At 42.0% G+C, this 21582-nt stretch overlaps 2 protein-coding genes across 2 annotated transcripts; both read left to right on the top strand.

Moving 5' to 3' along the window:
* Nucleotides 1-268: 268 nt before the first annotated feature.
* On the top strand, nucleotides 269-5657 carry LOC106923219 (inositol hexakisphosphate kinase 2-like). Its single transcript, XM_014996144.2, has 5 exons — nucleotides 269-1022; nucleotides 1912-2146; nucleotides 2245-2429; nucleotides 3083-3258; nucleotides 4224-5657. Exons 1-5 carry the CDS (start codon nucleotides 752-754, stop codon nucleotides 4872-4874), a joined length of 1518 nt encoding a protein of 505 aa, XP_014851630.2. The 5' UTR covers nucleotides 269-751; the 3' UTR covers nucleotides 4875-5657.
* Nucleotides 5658-15728: 10071 nt separating this feature from the next.
* LOC106923220 (protein transport protein Sec61 subunit alpha-like 1) lies at nucleotides 15729-21291 on the top strand. The gene is made up of 12 exons (XM_014996145.2): nucleotides 15729-15848; nucleotides 16580-16647; nucleotides 16738-16803; nucleotides 16892-16970; nucleotides 17415-17546; nucleotides 17659-17768; nucleotides 17884-18037; nucleotides 18145-18305; nucleotides 18387-18584; nucleotides 19480-19671; nucleotides 19753-19829; nucleotides 20244-21291. Exons 1-12 carry the CDS (start codon nucleotides 15842-15844, stop codon nucleotides 20428-20430), a joined length of 1431 nt encoding a protein of 476 aa, XP_014851631.1. The 5' UTR covers nucleotides 15729-15841; the 3' UTR covers nucleotides 20431-21291.
* Nucleotides 21292-21582: the final 291 nt, after the last annotated feature.

Below are 21582 nucleotides of genomic sequence, written 5' to 3'. Positions count from 1 at the left end.
TGTACCCGTCTTTCTGGGTAAACAATGTTGCCTGCCCTGTCAGACTTTAAAAACCCTGCCGTCACAAAAACACGGAAACAGTTGAGTCCAGCTTCGGCTTCCCTTCTGGATTTTATTTCTCTCTCCCTTCCCCCAGACTCCTCTGCCGCTGCCTTTGTTTGCTTTTCCTCTTCGCCTCGCAGGGTTACCACCCAACAACCTGCTTTGAAGGCTCCTGATTGGTGGACTCCTGGTGTCGGGGCGGGCCGAGCGTCAGGCTTGTGAGGGGTTTTTTACCAGTGGTGAAGAGGCTCTCGGCTGTCAGAAAGCGGTTAGTCTACAGCGGAGCTGGATATCTCTCTGCTGGTCCCGTCTGCTGCAGCAGCAGCAAAGATCCGTGGCATGACACTCTGAAAAGCGCTCCTCTCGTTCTTTTCTGCTTCAAGGGCTGCCTGGGAGAGAGTTGAGAGGAATAAAAATCGGCCGATTTCTCTGCCCCGTTTCCTCTTTTCTTTGTTGTGAACCAGCAGCGTCCCCCGAGAGCCGAGCGGATCATCACAACATCAGCCTCTGAGGACACCGTGGCAACATTTCGCAACAATCCGCAACCTCAATGCGACACACAAGGACTTCTGATCAGGAGATCTGCAGCCCGTGAGCGTCCCTGAAAGACAGAGTCTCCTCCGGCCCCCAAAAAACGGACCCTCCACATTCGTGCATGGGTGTGTGAGGAGGCTAATGCCCGCCGTAGGGTGGCCGGTGCCAGAGGAGGATGAGTCCGGCTGTGGAGGCTCAGGCCCAGGAGGACATGGATGCAGAGCAGAAGCAGCAGCAGCAGCAGCAGCAGCAGAACCAGCTGCAGCACCAGCCTTGCTACATAGAGAAGGGAGTGATGCTTGAGCCCTTTGTGCACCAGGTGGGGGGGCATTGCTGCGTCCTGCGCTTCGGGGAGCAGACCATCTGCAAGCCCCTAATTCCCCGGGAGCATCGGTTCTATAAGACTCTTCCCCTTGCAATGAGGAAGTTCACCCCACAGTACAGAGGTAGTGAGCATTTTTCTAACCTACACTGTCGTTTAAACGCAACACTCCTTTTATTTATTTTGGTTTATCTGCATGACTTTGGATTTTTTAAAATGATTATTATTATTTAATTCAAACGTCTTATGAGCTGGTGCAGGTCCTGCATGAGAGACGGATCAGTAGATTGTTGTGGGCACTTCCTACAACTACAGAAACGTTGTTTTTTAAAAGGCTGCCAAAAATTACCAAGTTTCTCCACAAGAGGGTGCCATAGCTGGCAGCCGGCTGGATACCATTATTCCCCGTCTGTTGTTTATTACTGTTTGTAATAAATTAGGCAAGTCAGTGTGAATAGGTCGGAGCCGCTGTTTGTTGGCAATACAAGAATCCATGAAGCTGCTGGGCGGAAGGCACCGCAAAAGATAATGTTGTAGCTGTTTATGATATAAGCAAAGTTGGGATGTTGTGAAAATACACAAATGTCCCGAAGTTACTGTTCTGGAGATGAGGAACGTTTGAGAACTCTGTGAAAATTAGCTCTATTTTTTAAAATCTATTTTTACAGGCACGTCTCTGTATGTGTTTCTGTGTCCTCTGAGTTAATTTTAGACTCGCAGATGACGAAAACAGCCGACTTTGAGTCATCTATAGCTGCTTCACTCAGTATTGGCCTCCGCACTGAGAAGTGTTTCTGTCAGTGATGCCTGGAGCTCACACAGATGTGTTTAGCGATCGGGAAAGTATCAGACTGTTGAGTTTCCAACCGGTCAATCACTGAAAGACCGGACAAGAAAGTGGTCCCAAACATATATTTATTTCTATTTTATTTATTGTTGAATGTATGTCTTGTTGAAGCAGATCTAAAATGTTTATGTTCTCTTTTTTTTTTTATTTGCTCCATGCATCTCAGGTGTTGTGTCAGTCAGCTTCGAGGAGGATGAAGAAGGGAATCTTTGCCTCATCGCCTACCCCCTGCACAGCGACCTGCCCGCTGACGTCGAGAACAAAGACCCCTCCGCCGATTGTGATCCCAAGAGGAAGATGCTCCACCGCGGCCAAATGGTCACGTCCGCACAGATTTTGGAAAGCGAAATCTACAGCAAGGACGGCCGAGGCCACCACTTTCGAAAAGGCCAGGACAAGAGGTGAGGCAGGAGCCGACGCCCGTCAAATTTAAAACGACGCACAGTGACCGCGAAACATCTCCACGTCCGGTTAACTTAAAACTCTGCGTTTCGCTCAGGTGGCCCTCGCTGCAGGACTACCTGGAGATGGAGCAGCCGCAGCAGGCCGACGAGCTCCACTACAGCCTGGAGCACAGTCACAGTAACGCCGCCCCGCAGCTCGAACACAACCCCTTGATCCTCAAGTGTCAGCAGCAGCATCTGCAGCGCATGAAGGAGAACGCCAAGCACCACAACCAGTACAGTATCCTTCAATGTCGCGACGTTTCCCAGCCTCTAGATCGGATCTGAATGTGCACAGATGGGTATCGGGTGGTGTTGTCCTTTTCTAAGAAGAAAAAAAAGTGCCCTTCTGAGATCTTTTTTTACTATTATTACAGCGTACAATGCGTATTTGTAAATTAACAGCCTGAAGGTTGGTTGTGAGTCTACCTTTGACTTTTTTTTTGGTTGCTTTAATGAAAGATACCATCAAAAACAAAGCTATTTATTATTTTCTTGTGTGAGTGTATGGAAATTGGCAGCCAGATTTAACAAGTCGTGCAGGAGGCGCTGTCAAAAACCCGCCGCCGGTTCCAAGGTGCCCTCAGTTTCTCCTTGAGCACCCCACCCACGAAGACGTCTGTGAGCACCACTGTGTTTACCCGCAGCCTCGGCTTGTACCTGAACCCAGCTATTCAGTACTCTGCTATCAGTTTCCTAGCAGAACGGATGTGTTACACAATCACTGCCATCGGTTACTTGATAACATCATGATCCGATGTTCTGGTTATAATGATGCGACGAATCGGAAACCTTTGGTCTTTTTTATCATCAAGCCGTATAGCGAGGGTGCCAGTTTCTTTTTATTCAGGCATTACGTTCTACAGCTATATCCTCCTTAACCCGGTGTCTCAGAGTTCATCCTGCTGGAGAACCTGACCTGGCGGTACACGATACCGTGCGTGTTGGACCTGAAGATGGGAACGCGGCAGCACGGAGACGACACCCCTGAGGAGAAGAAGGCCATACGCATCCGCAGGTGCCAGCAGAGCACATCGGCCACCTTAGGGGTCCGCCTCAGTGGCATGCAGGTGTGAAGAGTCATACTTGTTTTTTTGGGGGGGGGTTTGCTGTTAAAACATGACATCACTACTTCATTGATTCCTTTTTATTTTATTTTTTGCCTGCCACCAGGGCCAAAGGGCTTACAGGGGGAGGACTCATTTAGCATGTGGTGTTTTTATCAAAATATTTTTATTTTTATTATTTAAACTACACTCAAATATTTGAAAATTATCATATTTCTTGGAGCAGCAAAAAAGAGAGAAAGTTTTAAACCAATTTGGACCCTTCAAATGTTCTATAATTTGATCGATCAAAAGATATTATTTTCTGGGAATAAGGCACCAAAAACTTGCTCTAGCCCAGGGGTTCTTATTCTTCCAAGTCCGGTCCTGCCTGCCACCAGCAGACACTGAGCTTATCTTGCCTTAAAACTCTAAGAGACAGATAGTTGGTCTACATTAGGCATCCTCTGAACACCAATATCTAGCTATAATTATTTCTGTTTTAATTTAGTTTTTTTTTTTTTTAACGGGACAGTATTATGTAAAATCAACTTTTTTTAATAATGTTATTCCCTCGTCAAAACACAACTGGAGTGTTGCCTTGATTCTTTCATGCATGTTTAAAAAGTCCTTTAATCTCCCACGGCAACCATTCAGCCATGAAAAACGCCTCGTTGGACCAAGCCCCGCCTTCAAGTCACAGCTCCTCCTCTGAGCTTCTTGAAGGCAGAGTTTCAGAAAGAGCAGGAGATGTTAAAGAAATAGAGGCCCAGTTTTAAGCCGATAAACCAAGAAGTAAAACTCCTTTTAAGTTTGATAGCACTGTTTATAACAACTGAAAGTAACATAGTTGTTTGATTATGCTATAAAACAAAAAACACACATAATACTACAATATGAAAATAACATATTTTTGCAAGGCATATTCACAGGGAAAAAAAAGAAGAAAGTTCTAATTTTTTTCTTTTAAAATCTTTCGCTCTCTGCAGGTGTACCACTCTGACTCTGGCCAGTTCATGTTCATGAGCAAGTTCCACGGCCACAAGCTGACCGTGGCAGAATTCAAAGAGGCTCTGTTCAAGTTCTTCCACAGCGGCCGGCGCCTGAGGCGGGAGCTGCTCTTGCAGGTGCTGAGCCAGCTCAGGGAGATGCAGGCCGTCCTGGAGTCCTGCGAGTCGTACCGCTTCTATTCCAGCTCCCTGCTCATCATCTACGACGGGGCGCAGCGCAGGAGACACTTCTCCAGCACCGAAGACAGGCTCTCTGAAGGCGAGGAGGAGGACGACAAGGAGGAGGAGGAGGAGGACGAGGAAGAGGTGGAAGCTGAGCCTAAAATGGACGAGGACGAGGATGAGGAGGAGAGCGAAACGGAGGGCGCGTCCGGCTCTCCTCACTGCCCGGCACCATCTAGCGACAGCAGCAGCAGCGGCGGTGGCGGCGGGAGCTCCAGAATCAGCCGGTCCTGCTCGGACCTCCGCAGCCCTGTGGTGGATGTGAGAATGATTGACTTTGCTCACACCACCTGCAGACATTACCGCGAGGACAGCGTGGTCCACGAGGGCAAGGACAGCGGCTACATTTTTGGCATCCAGAACCTGATCACCATCATCTCTGAGCTGGAGAACCACAGCACAGACTGAGCAGTCAGACGAAAAACACATTCAGGCTCCAAGCCGCAGACTCAGAGCCTCGGTTCCAGGACAGGACTGCTGTAGCTGTTTCTTTACCTCCTCCTGTTTTCACCATTGGTGCTTTTCTTTTACTCTTTTTTTTTTGGTGTTACCATTGGGACTGACAGCCAACCAAGAGTAACAGCAAAGAACCGTCTTTGTGAATGTCCCGTTTTAACCACAGTAACCAATAAGAAGAAGGGGGACGGCCGTGGATACAAAGCCATTGAAACGTCTAAGATCAGCAGGTGTTCTCGTGTCAGATTTCCAAAGAAAGTGTCATTTTGCACACACACACACACACACACACACACACACACACACACACACACACACACACACACACACACACACACACACACACACACACACGTGGACATGCTCTAAAAAGGGAGTGTGTGTTCTACCGAAACAGGGAGAAGCAGACGACGGAAAGTGTGAGGAGAGAAGCGGCTTTGGTTCTTCTTCTACATGTTCATCCTGCCGACTGCTAAAGCGAAACAAATCTCAGAGAGTTGATAGAGAGATATTTATTTATTTCATTTGTTTCATAAAATAAACTAAAAATGTCAACAAGAAAAAGAAAAGAATATGTATGGAGGCTAGTACATTCCATATTATTAATGTTAAAATAATGATATTGATTAATATTGTTATTTGACATGGTTGGATACCTCTCCCTCGTTTGTTTGTTTGTTTTTTCCCGTGTTGTCCACGATTTGTTGGAGGCGAATTAAAACCTTTGTGGTAGCAGCATGTCTTCTGTTGTTTGTTAACCTTGTAAGGGAACAAATGGTTAAGTAGATTTGAATGCAGCAATCAAATTTTATGCAAACCTTCTCCCAGTGTGAGGCTGTAGAAACCAGAATCTATGATGTCAGATTCATTTGTACCTCACATGCTTAGAGACTTAAGAAATAAATAAAATACCTCCAGGATCTACTTGTATTCACAAAGGTTCAAACACACTCGTCGTCTAAGAATATCATTTTCACTTTGGGCTTTTTGTTGATCTGATCTTTAAACAGGTTGGTGTGATTATGCGACATAATAACAGGATGTTATTACGTTACACCCTCATCAAAGAAATACCTCGAGCGATGCTCTGAATCTTTCATGCTCCTTCAGACTAGCAGCAGCAATTAGCAAACATCTGGTGGAACTGTGCATCTGCTGAGCTTACAAGAACTGCTTCTCAGTCCAACGCTCCTAAGAATGGCGGCAGCACTTTATTTGAAGGGGTGTGCATAAGACTGACACTTCATATTTATTTTATAAATATGACATAACACCTGTCTTGAACATGAAGGAGTCTTTATGAATGTTTACAACTGTTGTCAGGAAGTGTCATTTGGTAAATAACGACACTTTTAGTGCAAAGTTTTTACCAGTGTTTACCAAATAATACAAAGTCGGCACTTTAAATGCGACTTTTAAAGCAACTTTGCATTAAAAGTGTCATTATTTACCGAATGACACTTCACAGTAACGGTCATAAACATTCATAGAGACTCCTTCATGTTCATAACAGATGTTATGTCACTTTTATGACAGTGTCACGACAGTCTAATGCACACTCCTTCAAATAAAGTGTTACCAGAACAGCTGTAAACGGCATAATGAGAAGCATTGTTGTGGTGTGCTGTGAACATGGAGTGTCGGAAAGAGTAGAAGCCTCCGTCTCTTTTTCTTAAAGAGACGGAGGTCAATTTCCAGGCATCAAATTGCAAAGTCAAACTTCTCCTTGGCCCTTTAATAATTTCTTAAAACAAGAACTTACATTTATTGTGATGTTTTGCTAATTCATTCAGGTCAAATATAATAATACAGGGCAAAATATATCCATACCAATAGTGTTTGGGTAAATGTCCCAAGTTGCAGAGAAAAACGTGACGTTTTTGATCTAAATGTTTCTGGCAAAATTCTGGCTGGAAATTGGACCAAACAGGTCGTCTTGCTCCAGAAACCAGTTTTGTTGTGTTTGTTTGGGATCTCTGCTCCTGTTAGAGCATCAGTGTTTCACTCATTGAACCCAAACTCTCACCTTGCTCTGGCGAAAGTTCTCCAACAGTCTCTGAACATTTTATGACATAAAATTTGATGTCATTTTATGTAGTAAAATGAAGTAAAATGAAATTTTATGACAAAAAATATAATAAAATAGTTCATGACATTTTTTTGTCATAAACCAGGAGATGCTGGAACAAAGATGTCACTTTCTACATCGGACTGAGTTTGACATCACCATGCAAGGAGACTGGTTCTTACTCCAAAACTGATACCTTCTTCAAGCTTGACTGAAATTTGCAGCTTCCTGCGTGCATGAGGAGCAAACGTTTAGCTGCTTGGCAATAATAAGATTGTTTTGAGGAGTCAAACACTGTGCCAGCTGTTAGGCATGACTATGACAGCATTCAGTATAAGAAGTAGGAACACATTTTAACATGTGATGCAAACATACCAACCCTATATATGTCTAAGGCATTTATCCCCTCAGCCATAAGGAGTTTTTACTGCAGACAGTAGCTGTGGATTGCTGCAGCAGGAGGCTGGTGACGACATTCCCTCCCCATCCCCAGGCCGCCTCAGCCAGCCTCAGCCAGTCTCAGTCATCGCCAACCAGTCTGAGGCAGACGGCGACATGAAGGCGACTCATTTGCTCTGGGAGTCACAGGCACATCAGTTGTTTGCGTGGAAAAAAAAAAACTAAATAAAAAAAACAGTTCATAAGCAGATGAGGGCTTGTGTCAACAGAGTGCAGAGGCCATTAGGGCGCTGAGAAACGTGCCAGACTGCTGGTACAGATCCACCAGAGTCACTGGGATCAACTCGCCCTGAGAGTGTGGCAGATCTACAATCTACAATAAATTTTTAATGAATATGAGTTACAACAACATTTACATTCCCTTTGGGATCAATAAAGTACTTTTTTAAGTTGAATTGAATTATATTTTATTTAGTCAGTGAGGAAAGAAATGCAGTGATAAGAAGTAAATGTTTCTTACACAAATCATTGAGGTCCTGCTAACAATTAATTTCTAATAAATATAACTGAACCATTTTTGTAGTGTATGCTTGACTTTTTAAGATGGTCTGAGGACATTTAATTAGTAAATATGCAAAATAGAAACCCAGTTCTGTTACCCGCTCTTAAAAAATGGGGGAAGACAAGAGAATATGTCCAAATGTGTTTTTTTTTTTTTTTTCGGTCTTATTAGAAAATGACCCAAAGAAAATGCACTTGTAGGTACCCACAGTTTCTGAACAATGGCTAAAATGTTCATAACATCTTGAACTTAAAGACCAAGAAGACTGGATAAGGATGCAAGTTAATTTTATACATCTATATAATGTGTTCCTATAAGTCAGAAAATAGCATTACTATGTTTTTTTATTAAGTTTTTGTTACGTCGGTTTTTGGCATGTCAAACCTCGGAAGTGAGTGTGTGTGTGTGTGTGTGTGTGTGTGTGTGTGTGTGTGTGTGTGCGTGTGTGTGTGTGTGTGTGTGTGCGTGTGTGTGTGTGTGTGTGTGTGAATGAGTGAATAAGGAACATATTATGAAGTATTTCTAGTCTTATATTTTTCCATTTTCTGTAGTTATCCAGTCAGAGTAATAGAGCATTGTGCTCCACTGGTGAGGCACGTTTGGTTTGATGAGATGCTGATCCCTTCAGCTGTGGGTCAAACCCTTTGTGAGTGACGCAACTGAAGAGTGCGGGTCAGGGCAGCATAGGAAGAGCACATGCTGTCCTTGATCGGATATCGCTTTTGATACATTTTTTTGACATGAAAGGTTTAAAAAGTACATATAAAAAACAGCAGACCTAATTTAAGTGACAAGATTTCAAATCTGTATTCAAATGTAAAAAAAAAAAAAAAAAAAAAGAAAGCGTGCAGATTTGGAATAAAAATGGCATTACTTATGAAGTCTCTCGTGTTTCGTCACATTACAGCTAAAGCGCAAAGTAGTGCATGACTGTGGAGTGGAAGGAAAACTTTTCTCACATATTGTTGCAAATTAAAACAGGAAGACTGTCCTCGTAACGCCAGTGGCTCAGAAAAGTTTTCTGAGAAAAGCTCGCAGGCCTGCTCAGAACAGGCTGTATTTATACCACCATTAAATCTAATTGACCTAATCTAGTTTGACTCCTGGGGACATTTGGCTCCACTGGATCTTACTCAAGGGTGTAAGAATGAGAAAGGGTTCGAAATCTAAACGCACTCCACATTTTTCACAAAATTCTAAATTATGCACGACTTTTGTGTGAAATCTTAAGAAAATGCACCGAGGTTTGTGCTGTGGTTGCAACGAGACAAACAAATTCTTGGCAAAGCACTGTGTCCAGTCGATGCTTAAATGTTGCGCTTTGATAGAACAACAGATGAGAGGATGGAGAGGTAGCAGATACGCTCATCCCTCGCCACGCTGCTGGTAGGAGTGGGGGGAGGGAGAGTGTAAGCAGTGTTACATAACAGCCTCGGGGTCAGTGGGCTGCCAGCTCAGTGATCCCATTCTGTCACCGCTCCGTGTGCCGCATCCGTCCAGGCCTGCGCTCCGTACATCTAATAAGTTTCATCGCCTTTAAAAGAAAGAAACATAAATGAATAAAAACACATTTCTTGAATTATTCCGAATCACATGGGAGCCTGTGCATCACTACAGTGGAGTTTGCCACCACAAGTGGAGCTCTTGCATAACCGCGGGTAAAGTCACTATGGCAACAGCAGTCGAGTTTAAAAGGGTGTCAAATTTTTCCTTTCTTTTCGGTCCCTGTAGTCGCATCCTCGTTCTTGAAAACGTCGCACCGTCTGCCCTCATCCTTCATTCATTAAATTCACTGACTCCTCTGCAGAGGAATCGAGTCGAACGGCTGCGTGCCGTGAGCTGCCAAGTAAAAGTGCAAAACGAAATCCTACTAAAATACTGTGCAGGTCGATATCTGAAGCTTTCTCCTGAGTGTCAAAGTAGCACAGGAAGAATAGAAAACTTCTGTAAAGTTCTGCAGTCTTAAGAAAACACACTGCAGTTCAGGAACTCGCCCTGGCCGACGGCTGTTCGCTGCAGGATCCGTCCTTGACCTTTACACTTACGGACATCTGAGCCAGCACGCAATGTTGGGAAAAACACTGAGGTTTCTATATTTATTCCTCTGTGTTTGTGTTCTAGGAAGCTACTCTGGTCAGGCGTTTGTGCCTCTTCCGTATATAAACTCTGTAGATAATTTGCTCAGTCAGTGTCCATTTGCGTTAAATCTTGTTGAATACTCAAACAAACCGTCCGTACGCGCTCTTTGTGTTCCGACTGTTTTTTAATGTGTCGATTATTCTTATCCTACAAAATTAAAACCAATCAAAACATGAGCAATGTAAAGACTTTGGAAATGAATCGTACTGGAGCAAAATACAGTGTTTGCAGCATGATGTCAGTCACATAAATAGTTACTCGTTACCATCCTTTAACCATTCAGTTCTCGTCTCCTTCCTCTTGTTTACATCAGTAGCTTTTATGTGCAGTAGGATTTACCTGTCCCATTCAATCAAACTAACCGTCCAAAAGAGCGTGACGTGTCAACACAGCAGGGCTCAGAGCCTGAGACTGATTATATGGCCACAGCAAAATCCAGAAACCAGGAGAGGAAAGGCAAACTGAAGCCAAGATGTAATTAGGGTATTACGTAACTTGGTGCAGAGAGCGCTGTCCGCCAGGCGTCCGGGGCACGCAGCCGGGCCGCAGGCTCCCACCGTGCATCGCTCCACCCTGTCAGAACTATTTACACCGACCTCTTAATTACTGTAATGAACCATCACAGGCATAAATTAACTCCAGACGAACTCTTTACTCACAAGTGAAGGTGAAATTAAAAAGAAAAAATACCCCAAAAAGACCGTCTGCTCTCTCGGATTATGTTTCGTGTGGCTTTTTTTGTTGCAGTGCCATGTTGTAAATGGATTAATTGAGGATTACAGGAGGTTTTGGATTTAAATTTAAAAAAAAGTCTACACACAATGAACACAAAAAGGCATTTGAATCTCTCTAGTCCTAACCGGCTGCCAAAATGTCCACTTCCTGATGGCGTTTCAGGATCAGACAGGAAGTATTACTTCATTTCCTTTTCTATTCCAATTAACCTTTTGATTCCTTTTACTCATGGGTTAGGAATCTTTAGAAACTCCTTTGAGTCTGATGAATCTCCTTTAAAACTACTTTCAGCTCCTGTCAGGCTAGTTTTCTTGAGGTCCGTTCATGATCTGCTGAGAACGCTGCCCAGATGACCCTCAGGGTGAACTGTGCTGTTTACGTTCACTCATTCCTATAAATAAATAAGACAAAGTATGACTCATCTATGTGTTAGCATCATCATCATCACCATCATTATCATCATCACAGCACATCTTCCTCACATGTTAGCCTCACCCCCTCAGGCACGCTGCACTTCTGTGTCACTCTGCACTACATCACTAGGTGGAGGCATACGTGTCTGGTGATGTGTGTAATTTATTATAGAAATGAGGCCAGATCCAATGTGATGGATTTTATGACAGCAGTAGTATGTGTGTGTGTGATAAGTGTGTACGTCAAGCAACAATTTGTAAAGTTGACTGCTGTTAGGTAGATGTTTAAAAATAGGGTCTGTTTTTTTTTTTTGTTTTTTTTTTAGTAAAAGTCTGCCTTGGTGAGATTAATAATTTCCTTCCATTGAGTCATTTGACAGAAAAGCCGCTTAAAAGTAAAATTTTACACTCGTCCATAATCAATCAGTATAGCTGCCTGGATGACAAAGAATGTTTGGTCCAGTTTCTGCCGTTTTATTAAACCTGGCTGGTAGGCCTGGTTTAGTAAAGTTGGATGTTGGACAAGAGTGTTTGCTCAGCCTGAGCCACAGATCCATCAGACATGTCCTCCATGCGCCACATCAGATCAATCCCACATCTGAGCTACTGAACAACAGCTCACTTTATTTTACTAAATAATGAAAAAAAAGAGCAGAGGTTATTTGAAGGACAGTGCTGACCAGTGACCCACAGCGCTTGTTGGTCCGTCTCTTCAGATGGCCCCGACAGCTCGTTAGCTTTGGAGCACCCTCGCCAGAGGTACAGTCTGTGCTCTTATCTTGTTAGTGTACTTGCTACTTGAAAATGTAAACAGCTCTGCATTTGTTTTTCATTGCTCGCAGTTCCATGTGTTACATAAACTAAATATTAAGGACACACGGGACATCTGCAAGGACACGCAGGTCCACCTGCAGGGAGGAGGCAGGTTATTAGAAAGCCACATCGCTCTCACTTCTTTATTTGTCTATCTTTCATTTTTGTTTTTGTTTTTTAAAAAGCATCATTTGCACGTAAAAAATTCTTCAATAAAATGTTAAATCATTGCCGCTTACCTGTTTCATTTCTAATTTACCGTTCAGTTCATTAAGACATAAGGTGAATTTAATGTTTAATTCAGAGTTCGACAGAATTCCTGCACAGCCGACAGTCGAGACTTTATTGAATTCAAGCCACAATATGGCAAACTATTCACAGTACAGAGCCGAGACTGGAGGGTTTCTTTGTGATGTTTGCTTGTCCTCACCTCTGTGTTAGCTCACAGCTCTTTGGTCATTATGTAACCACGCGAACAAATATCTCTTTATCTAAATCAAGATGAATGGCCTTCAGAGCACTCTTCACTCTCTCTCTGTGTGCGTGTGTGTGTGTGTGTGTGTGTGTGTGTGTGCGCGTGTGTGTGTGTGTGTGTGTGTGTGCGTGTGTCTGTGTGTGTGTGTTTGTTCTGCTGCATTACTATAGTCTGGGCCATAGGGAAAGCATTACAAGCTAAGTTAATAACCGACACAGGAATCATGAATTACACATATACTAGACAGGGTAAATCCCTCCTTATAAATCGTGTCTCTACTAAATTATTATTTCAGATTTTAATTATGCTCTTTACAAGGCAAAAAATTAAATAAATAAATTATAAAATGTCTGAAGAAATTTAAAAGGGGAATGCCACAGTGTGCATATTGGTCAGACCAAAACCATAGCTTCTGATTTAAAAAAATGGACAGCAATAACAAATTTAGCTAAAATGTAGTCAATAGGATGTGGGGTATCACTAGCATGTTGACTAACATACATTTAATCCATTTAGCATATAAAGTTTAGTTTTTATATCAAAATAAACTCAAATGCTAATGTTACCTCAACTGCTACCTTTTTACATTGTTAATAATTAGCATTTTGACTAATATTTACTTACTCCATTCAGTAGGCATACATTGGTGTATAAGCTAAAAATAGGTAAAATGCTAATGTTAGCTTAAATGCTAACAGTCATATGTGGGTTATCACTATGATGTTGACTAACAATAACTCACTCCATTCACTATGCTAAACTTAGGTATTTTTATTAAAAAATAGCTAAGTTTAGCATGTTGACTAACATTTCTCTGAATCATCATGCTAACTAGCATGAGGGTTAGTTAGCATGATGTAACTAGCATGTTGAGCAGCTAGAATGTTGACATTACCAGTAGAATGTGGGTTGTCACCAGCATGCTGACTAGCATTGGCTTATTTAATATGTAAAGATTAGCTTTGATATAAAAAAAATAGCTCAAATTTTAATGTTAGCTTAAATGCTAATGTTAGTCTGTGAACTATCACTAGAATGTTGAGCTACTATCATGTTGATGGCATTAGAATGTCTGATGTTACAAGCATGAACCCTATATCATAAGGTAATAACTGTAAGATCTGAACACTGTTTGAAGCATGTCAATCATGCTTGTGTACATACTGTTCACAGCCTCCTCCATGCTTTCTGCTGTGCTGCAGTTTCTCTCAGTCACCAGAGCCTACCACAACTGCTCAGGCTAGTCAACGTGGCCACCTACGATGGCGGATAAAAGGATTTCTTGGAACAATAAGTTGCTTCTCCACCATTAGCATGTTGAGCAGCGCATTCACAAGGTTGATTGACAGTACAAGAGATCCTCCTCGTGGTTCTAATTGGTTGTTTTCAACTAGGAGCAGTGTAGAGTAGCAGCTTGATTTGTTTCATAGATTATGTGTCTCTTATTATACTGCCACAACATGGTGACAGTATTAACCAATGTAAAAACATTTTACTAAAAGTTACATGCACCAGCTTTGATGGTGACAGAAAAAATAAATAAATACATAATAAAGAGTTTCTTTAAGAGATGGAGAATAGTAGGTGCCAATGTGTATTGCTACGGTCCCAATTAATACATGTAAACAAATAAAAAAATAATTTCATACACCACATAGGAAACAACTACCTCTAGTGGCTAGCAGAAATATTACTACTGAAATGATTCTTTAATTTCTGTACTTCTGAAATCTCACTTGAAGCATTTATTCTTCAGTCTAAATGTGTTAAACGTAACTGGTGCCATATTTTCCTTTTTTTCCCCCTTTGAACATGTTCTTAATTATGTAATTTCATGAAAATAACAGTTCATTACATCTGTGGTTGATCAAAGGGTTGATCTTAAATAGAAAGAAAAAAAGTAGACCTATCTATGTTACAGTATCAGTTAAATTGACTTAAAGGAGATAATAATATTTGTATTTAGGGTCAGTCTGGAATCCAGGAAAAACTGAATTCACACAGGGTATGTTGACAAACGCACAAACCGTCTTAGTTTGAAAGTTGTGTCAACAAAGTCATAACTTAAAAGATGATTTCCTAATTTCTTGTGAACACATCGTCAAACTTTGTCGTTGGTGTAAAATAAAAGAAGCAAAAAAGAAAATAGAGAAAAATACACATTTGGACAACAGTGTTGGGGATGACTCCTGCTCCATCTGCTGGATGATTTGGAAATATCAACTCTTCCAAGATTAAGGGGGCAAGATAAGAGAAACGATTTATTTTTGTAATATAATGTTTCTGCTGTCTGCTGTGTTTGTTTCTGAATAAATAATGATATAACATAACTTGTTAGTATATTCAAGTTACCGTTTAAAAAGCCTAGTGCAGATATATCTGTTTTAATTTACCTCTTTTTATTTTTATTTTTTTTACAAGTTGCACATTTCTTTAAATCTGAGTATGCTATTTGTCAATACGTGTACAGTATTACAGTCTTATGTTGCAATTTACTGTGCAGTCACTTATACTTATTTTTACGTTTTCCTTTGTGTGAATATGAATACTTCCACTTACGCTCCTACCTATGGGACTGGAATAATAATATTATGGAGAGAAAATAGTCTCAGAATATATTCTCTCCATAATATTTCTATTCTATTCTATTCTATTCTATTCTATTCTATTCTATTCTATTCTACTCTGGTGAGTCCTTATTGTAACTGAAAACAGTGAATATCTGTAAAACTTTTGAATGTGAACTCTATGATCTTTAATTTTAAAAAATTAACAAAAGGGAGGGGTTGTGGGCCTTAAATGTCTTATAAATCTCAACTTTAGGTTTTAAAAATTCTCCTGAATGCATTTACCTTGCCCCTACTTGAACAAAGACAGAAAAAGAAAAGAAACGGTTTGCTGATCTGCAGCTTCAATCAGATAGGTGGGGTTGGTTGGCTGGTTGAAGTCTCCAAATCACAGCCACCAGTTACTATAGTATTGGGGCGCCCTCTAGCGGACAGGAGGACTTTGTGGATAGTAGAAGCTTGTTTTAAAATGCAAGCGTTAAAAAAAAATCACTAATTTTTCACATGGAAATAGTTATTCTGGAAGCCTTGCTAAATTGTGCCTGCGGACTGCTGTGCACGCCGCCTGTGGTGGATAATATTAAACGACATTTGTTCGTCGGAGAAGTGACGTGTGCCTGCGGCTTGTCTGGTGACGTGTCTCTCCAACTCTCTCTTTCCTCTCGCAGCGGCTGATGGAGCCACACTGACTCCTCTGTGCACTCAAAACTGTTAACAGCTACACAGCAGGAGTCGGCCCAAGGACACCATGGGGAGTAAGTGCTTTCCCCTTTTGTTCTTCTGCTTATCTTCATGAAGATATCTGAATTAGCGGCTGCGTTTTAAAACTTGGAAGAGGAGGGAACAGTGAGCTCTCGCAGGGAAGCTAATTAGCTAACCTTCGTCAGGTTATGTGGAAAGTTCAACCTCCTTATAAAGACCACAGGTTTAAAGCCGTGGCTTACTGAACATTGGTGGAGTTAGTTTACAGATTACACAAGAATTATAACGTCGGTTGAACGTCGGCTGTGGCTTTTGAACGCTTTTGTCGGCTGGTTTGCGGTGAAACACAGCAGTTAGCATTTAGCTAATGTTAATTCAGTTGAATCTGCACCTAATTTGTCTTCCGTTTGTTATTAAACGCTGCTGTCTGATACCTATCCTTTGTAGTTAACTATGTCGTCTGGGTTGTGGTCATTAAATCTCTAGCTACTGTTATAGTCAGCATCAGTGATGGACAGAGCTGACAGAGACTGAAAACATTGGAAAGGGACTGCGCAGTGGACACCAGTAGCTCCGAGGCTTTCTCAGGTTCACATATTTAGCATTGATCATGTTCACCACTTAACCTCTGCTGTTGTTTTGCTTCGCTGGCAGCTGGTTAGTGATGACGTTGCATCAGCGCTCACCTGGTCAGAGAGGTGTAGGTCAAGTTAAAATGTGGCTGACGTTGCAAAAGAAAGTTGTCGGATCTCACAGTTATCCTCTCTCTTTTTTCTTCACGCAGTTAAATTTTTGGAAGTTATCAAGCCTTTCTGCGCAGTCCTGCCAGAGATTCAGAAACCAGAAAGAAAGGTAAGCTCTTGCCCCCTCTTTATACATTTGTAGGTTTTGTAGGATCAACATCTCAACTGTTTATTTACTTATGTTTTTTTTAAATTGCAGATTCAGTTCAGGGAAAAGGTACTATGGACCGCCATCACGTTATTCATCTTTCTGGTGTGCTGCCAGGTTTGTATTCACGTCCGATGCTTTGTTCTGACAGCTTTTCTTTTTCTGCACAGTAGCTAAGGTTGATGTTTTTATGCATTTCTTTCAGATTCCTCTGTTTGGCATCATGTCATCAGATTCAGCAGATCCTTTCTACTGGATGAGAGTAATCCTGGCCTCCAACAGAGGTGTGTATGTTGCATGTCTAAGCAAAAGCTAGAGGATCCATGAGAAGCCCTCATTACTAAAAACCCACAGAGACATATTCTGGTAACCAATTATGTGATCTTCTGCTTGGTTCACGCTGAATGGTGGAAGTGCTGGGCAGAAAGTAAAAATCTGCTAACATATCCTTGCTAGCTAGCTTTTTTTTTTTTTTTTTTTCAAATTTATCTCCAGTTGGTTGGACGAAGTTCGTACATTTCTGTGGTGATATTGCTTTTGAATTCCACTCATAATTGTCTTAAAAAGTCTTAAATTGGAGTTGGTGAGTCCTGCAGAAACCCTGATATTTCCTGCGTAATAAAGTCAAGTGAAACAAAAAAGACTCAGGCCTTCTCCTGGTGAGATGTGTTCAGTCGTCATCTCTTTAGCGCTGCAGCTGAGCTCTTCTCCTCCTCTTTGGCCTGCAGGTACGCTCATGGAGCTCGGCATCTCACCGATCGTCACCTCAGGCCTCATCATGCAGCTGCTGGCTGGCGCCAAGATCATTGAAGTTGGTGACACCCCCAAAGACAGAGCTCTCTTCAATGGAGCTCAGAAACGTACGTCTGCATTTGAGGATGTCTCCATTTGATACTTTTTGTATAAAAAAAAATAATAATAATTTTAGTCTGTTCTCTGTTGACGTTGTTTTTCTTTTCTTTGTGTGTGCAGTGTTTGGAATGATCATCACCATTGGACAGGCCATTGTTTACGTCATGACTGGCATGTACGGAGATCCTTCAGAGATGGGTGCTGGCATCTGCCTGCTGATCATCATTCAGGTTATTACTAATGAGAATAGAAAGCTGTTAAAGTTTTAGATGGGAAAAGTGGAAATGGATCCTTGTTAATCTTCGTGTTTTTGCTCAGAAGTTGGGTTTTTTTTTCCCTCTCCAGCTCTTTGTTGCTGGTCTGATAGTGTTGCTCCTGGATGAGCTTCTCCAGAAGGGCTACGGTCTGGGATCTGGTATTTCTCTCTTCATTGCGACCAATATCTGTGAAACCATCGTCTGGAAGGCCTTCAGCCCCACCACTGTCAACACTGGCAGAGGTATTGGCATTGAAAACATACTCTCTTTTTATATTTCTTAAGCTTAGTGACAGAAATAATGTGTATCTCAGTTTGTTACTGTGACTAAACCAATGTGTTTTATCCAGGTACTGAGTTTGAGGGAGCCATCATCGCTCTCTTCCACCTGCTGGCCACACGCACAGACAAAGTGCGCGCCCTCAGAGAAGCTTTCTACAGACAAAACCTGCCTAATCTCATGAACCTCATCGCCACCGTCTTCGTGTTCGCTGTGGTTATATACTTCCAGGTGAGGCTTTTAGCGCCGCATGACCTTCCGTTGTACAAAACGAACTTGGATCACACATTCCCGTTTCTGTGACGCCGTCAGGGCTTCAGAGTGGACCTGCCCATCAAGTCGGCTCGTTACCGCGGGCAGTACAACACCTACCCCATCAAGCTTTTCTACACCTCCAACATCCCCATCATCCTGCAGTCTGCCTTAGTGTCCAACCTGTATGTGATCTCCCAGATGCTGTCGACGCGTTTCAGCGGGAACTTCCTGGTCAATCTCTTAGGAACCTGGTCTGTAAGTATAACAGGGGCTGCCACGTTACAACAAACTTTTTATGTTTTTAATAATTTTAATGTACGCCTACACAAAGTATCACATCAGTGAGAATGGGAAGGAAAAGGTTATTAGGGGTCGCTGGCCTTGTCTTTTATTTAAAGTTTGCATTTTATACCTCCTTACTCCCCTTAATGAAATCTCAGTGCAACCAGTTGCAGTACATGGATGCCACATGTCTAATCTGTCTTATTCCAGCTGTTTTGTGCGAGTTTCATAGTGTTGACAAGGACCAATTCAATGTATAATTCACGAGTGTCTCGATGCACTTCACCGATAAGAAGAAAAAAATCTCAATTCAATCATAAATTTCAATTGATCCTAGTTATCAAACGGTACAGAAAGATCAGTTAATTATTCAAAGTAGTTTAAAAAGTTTTTATCTAAGGAAAGCAGCCAGATTGCATTGACTGATCTGCAGTCTTGACTCATCCTGGACGATTACGTAGCCAACAGTAGAAAATTGCTTGCTTTGCGTTATTGACTTTACAGCGATCCCTCATACTGAGCTTGCAGTGGAAAGGAAATACTCCCCTTTAACACAGGGTGTCCGCACATCCTTAAAAAGTCTTGAGCTCATGTATCCAAAATTGTCTTAAAATTGTTGTTGTTTTTTTAAATGTAATTTGGCCTTAAAACACAAATCTTTGGTCTTAAATTTTGACATGGCAGGACTCTTTAGTCTGTGTACTGTACCGTCTGTTCGGCAGAAGTTATGAGTCGCCCTCGACCGTCTTCATCGAGTTCTGTCAAACACCCAGCTCCAGATTTCACCCGTCTGAATGACGGACAATCGAGTCGAGTTCACAACCGCTCCCTTCACGATTCCTGACCAAACCAAAAAAAATGTTTCCAGGACACTTCAAGCGGAGGACCAGCCCGGGCCTACCCAGTGGGAGGCCTCTGCTACTACCTTTCTCCTCCCGAGTCGTTTGGTTCTGTCCTGGATGACCCGGTTCACGCCGTCATCTACATCGTCTTCATGCTGGGCTCCTGTGCCTTCTTCTCAAAGACCTGGATCGAGGTGTCGGGATCTTCAGCCAAAGACGTAAGTGCCGCGTCGCGCAGCTGGATTTGTGGCCGGGTTTGACGCCGGAAACGCTTACGGATGTCATGTGGTTCCCATCAGGTGGCCAAGCAGCTGAAGGAGCAGCAGATGGTGATGAGGGGACACAGAGAGACCTCCATGGTGCATGAACTAAACAGGTACCGAATGCATTAGATACCACAGTACCACTTTACAAGAAGGTTCCCCTTACTGGTTTATATGTTAATTCATCTCTAAACACTTTATAAGTCATTAATAACTGTTTATTATGCATTAAATAAGGGTGAGGAGACAAAATCTACAGGTTTCTTGCCAAATAGTGAGATAAGTCTGTTCACCTGCATGTTTTATCAAGAGTTGTTATTCTAAACATTTCAGACTACCTTGTAAACAAATTTTTTTAGCATATAGTCTCCTTCTCATCTTTAATTTACAACTTACAAAGTGTTTATAGATGAGTGGGTAACGTATCTTAAAACAATTTATTAGCCAGCTACAAGAGGAGCCTTATTGGAAACGGGGAGGTGACGTCGTTCTTTATTTCCTTGTCTAATTCTGCTGCTTCTCTGCAGGTATATCCCCACAGCTGCTGCGTTCGGAGGGCTCTGTATAGGAGGGCTGTCTGTCATGGCGGACTTCCTGGGAGCCATCGGCTCGGGGACAGGAATCCTCCTGGCCGTCACCATCATCTACCAGTACTTTGAGATCTTTGTGAAAGAGCAGAGTGAAGTTGGCAGTATGGGAGCGCTGCTCTTCTAATATCAAATTTGCCAATCTCCTGACACATACAAAGAACCCGCCTGTTTTTTATTTTGCAACTTCTTCTGTTGGTGTACTTCGCAGCAGGGATAAGTAATTTTTTTATTTTTTAACTCCACTATTTTTTTGTTTTCCACCGTACTGCTCGTGCTTGAGAAAATTGTTTTGGTTACATTGAGAGCTGAGCATAGTATTGGTTGTCATCCATCTTTTTTCTTTCTGTAGAGGTTTCTGCAGGCTGCCTGAATCGCCTTCTGGTTGCTCTAGCAGCCTGATGACGCTTAAAAGCACACGGTTTGTGAGTGGCTGTCTTCGACTTACCTCAGGCATTTTTTTTTTTAATTGTAGGCGTTTAAGGAACACTAAGACGGCAACATCGTTTTGATCCTGATCTCAAGCAGAAAATATTATGTTTGGACATTTTTGGGGGGAGTTAATAGAAAGCCATGCTGTGTACATCCTCTGTCAACCATGTCTGAGGTTTCCAGGAGCCCAGAGTAGGATGCGGAAAGCATACCGAGAATATGCCGGCACTCCTCGTAATTGTCTCCGGTTGTCTCAGACAAACTGTTTGTCATGTTCATTTTCTTTCTTTTTTTTTTTTTTTTTTAAATCACAGACTGTTTATATCCACAGCCATCTTGCGCTGGGAACAGCGTTTGTCCAATGTCCCTGGGCCCTCAGTGGAACGTGTTCGCCTGCGTCGCCATGCTCTTTTATCCCCAGACTGAATCGCTGCTGAAAACTGCCGGGATGGTCGGGATGAGGGTGGGTTTGATAGGGCTGAGAAAGGGGTTCATTTTTGTTTTTACTTTATGTAAGACATAATTGTGTTATTAAAAAAAAGAGAATGTTTTCCAACACAGTTTGTGGTTTCATTTTTTTATAATGATCTTTGAATGGATATTTGTAAAATGGTAAAATTAAAAAAAAGAGGCAAGGAGTGTTGATACCTGTTGAACTTCTTATATGGGCAGTGTTATGTATTTTTATTATGACGAATAATAAAAAAAATATCTTATGTCTTATTTTCCAGGCACATAGTGATATGTTATATCATCTAGTAACTGTTACCTTCAATTGTTATACAAATACTATATATATCAAACATGACAAGTGAAATTTGACTTTGCATTTTAACGCTTTGAAATT

This window comes from Poecilia mexicana, unplaced genomic scaffold (assembly GCF_051168715.1).
Source record: "Poecilia mexicana isolate PSO_F unplaced genomic scaffold, ASM5116871v1 scaffold_5, whole genome shotgun sequence".
Classification (NCBI taxonomy): domain Eukaryota; kingdom Metazoa; phylum Chordata; class Actinopteri; order Cyprinodontiformes; family Poeciliidae; genus Poecilia; species Poecilia mexicana.
The sequence above is the reverse complement of the archived record's forward strand: the minus strand, read 5'-3'. Positions and strand labels throughout refer to the sequence as shown.

Bases quoted from the DNA above. Each gene is read 5' to 3' on its own strand.
- LOC106923219 (XM_014996144.2), top strand. From the start codon at position 752: ATGAGTCCGGCTGTGGAGGCTCAGGCCCAGGAGGACATGGATGCAGAG. The intron at 1,023-1,911 runs GTAGTGAGCATT...CATGCATCTCAG, and splicing joins GTTCACCCCACAGTACAGAG to GTGTTGTGTCAGTCAGCTTC. The intron at 2,430-3,082 runs GTATCCTTCAAT...CCGGTGTCTCAG, and splicing joins CAAGCACCACAACCAGTACA to AGTTCATCCTGCTGGAGAAC.
- LOC106923220 (XM_014996145.2), top strand. The intron at 16,804-16,891 runs GTTTGTATTCAC...CATTTCTTTCAG, and splicing joins TCTTTCTGGTGTGCTGCCAG to ATTCCTCTGTTTGGCATCAT. The intron at 19,830-20,243 runs GTACCGAATGCA...GCTTCTCTGCAG, and splicing joins ATGGTGCATGAACTAAACAG to GTATATCCCCACAGCTGCTG.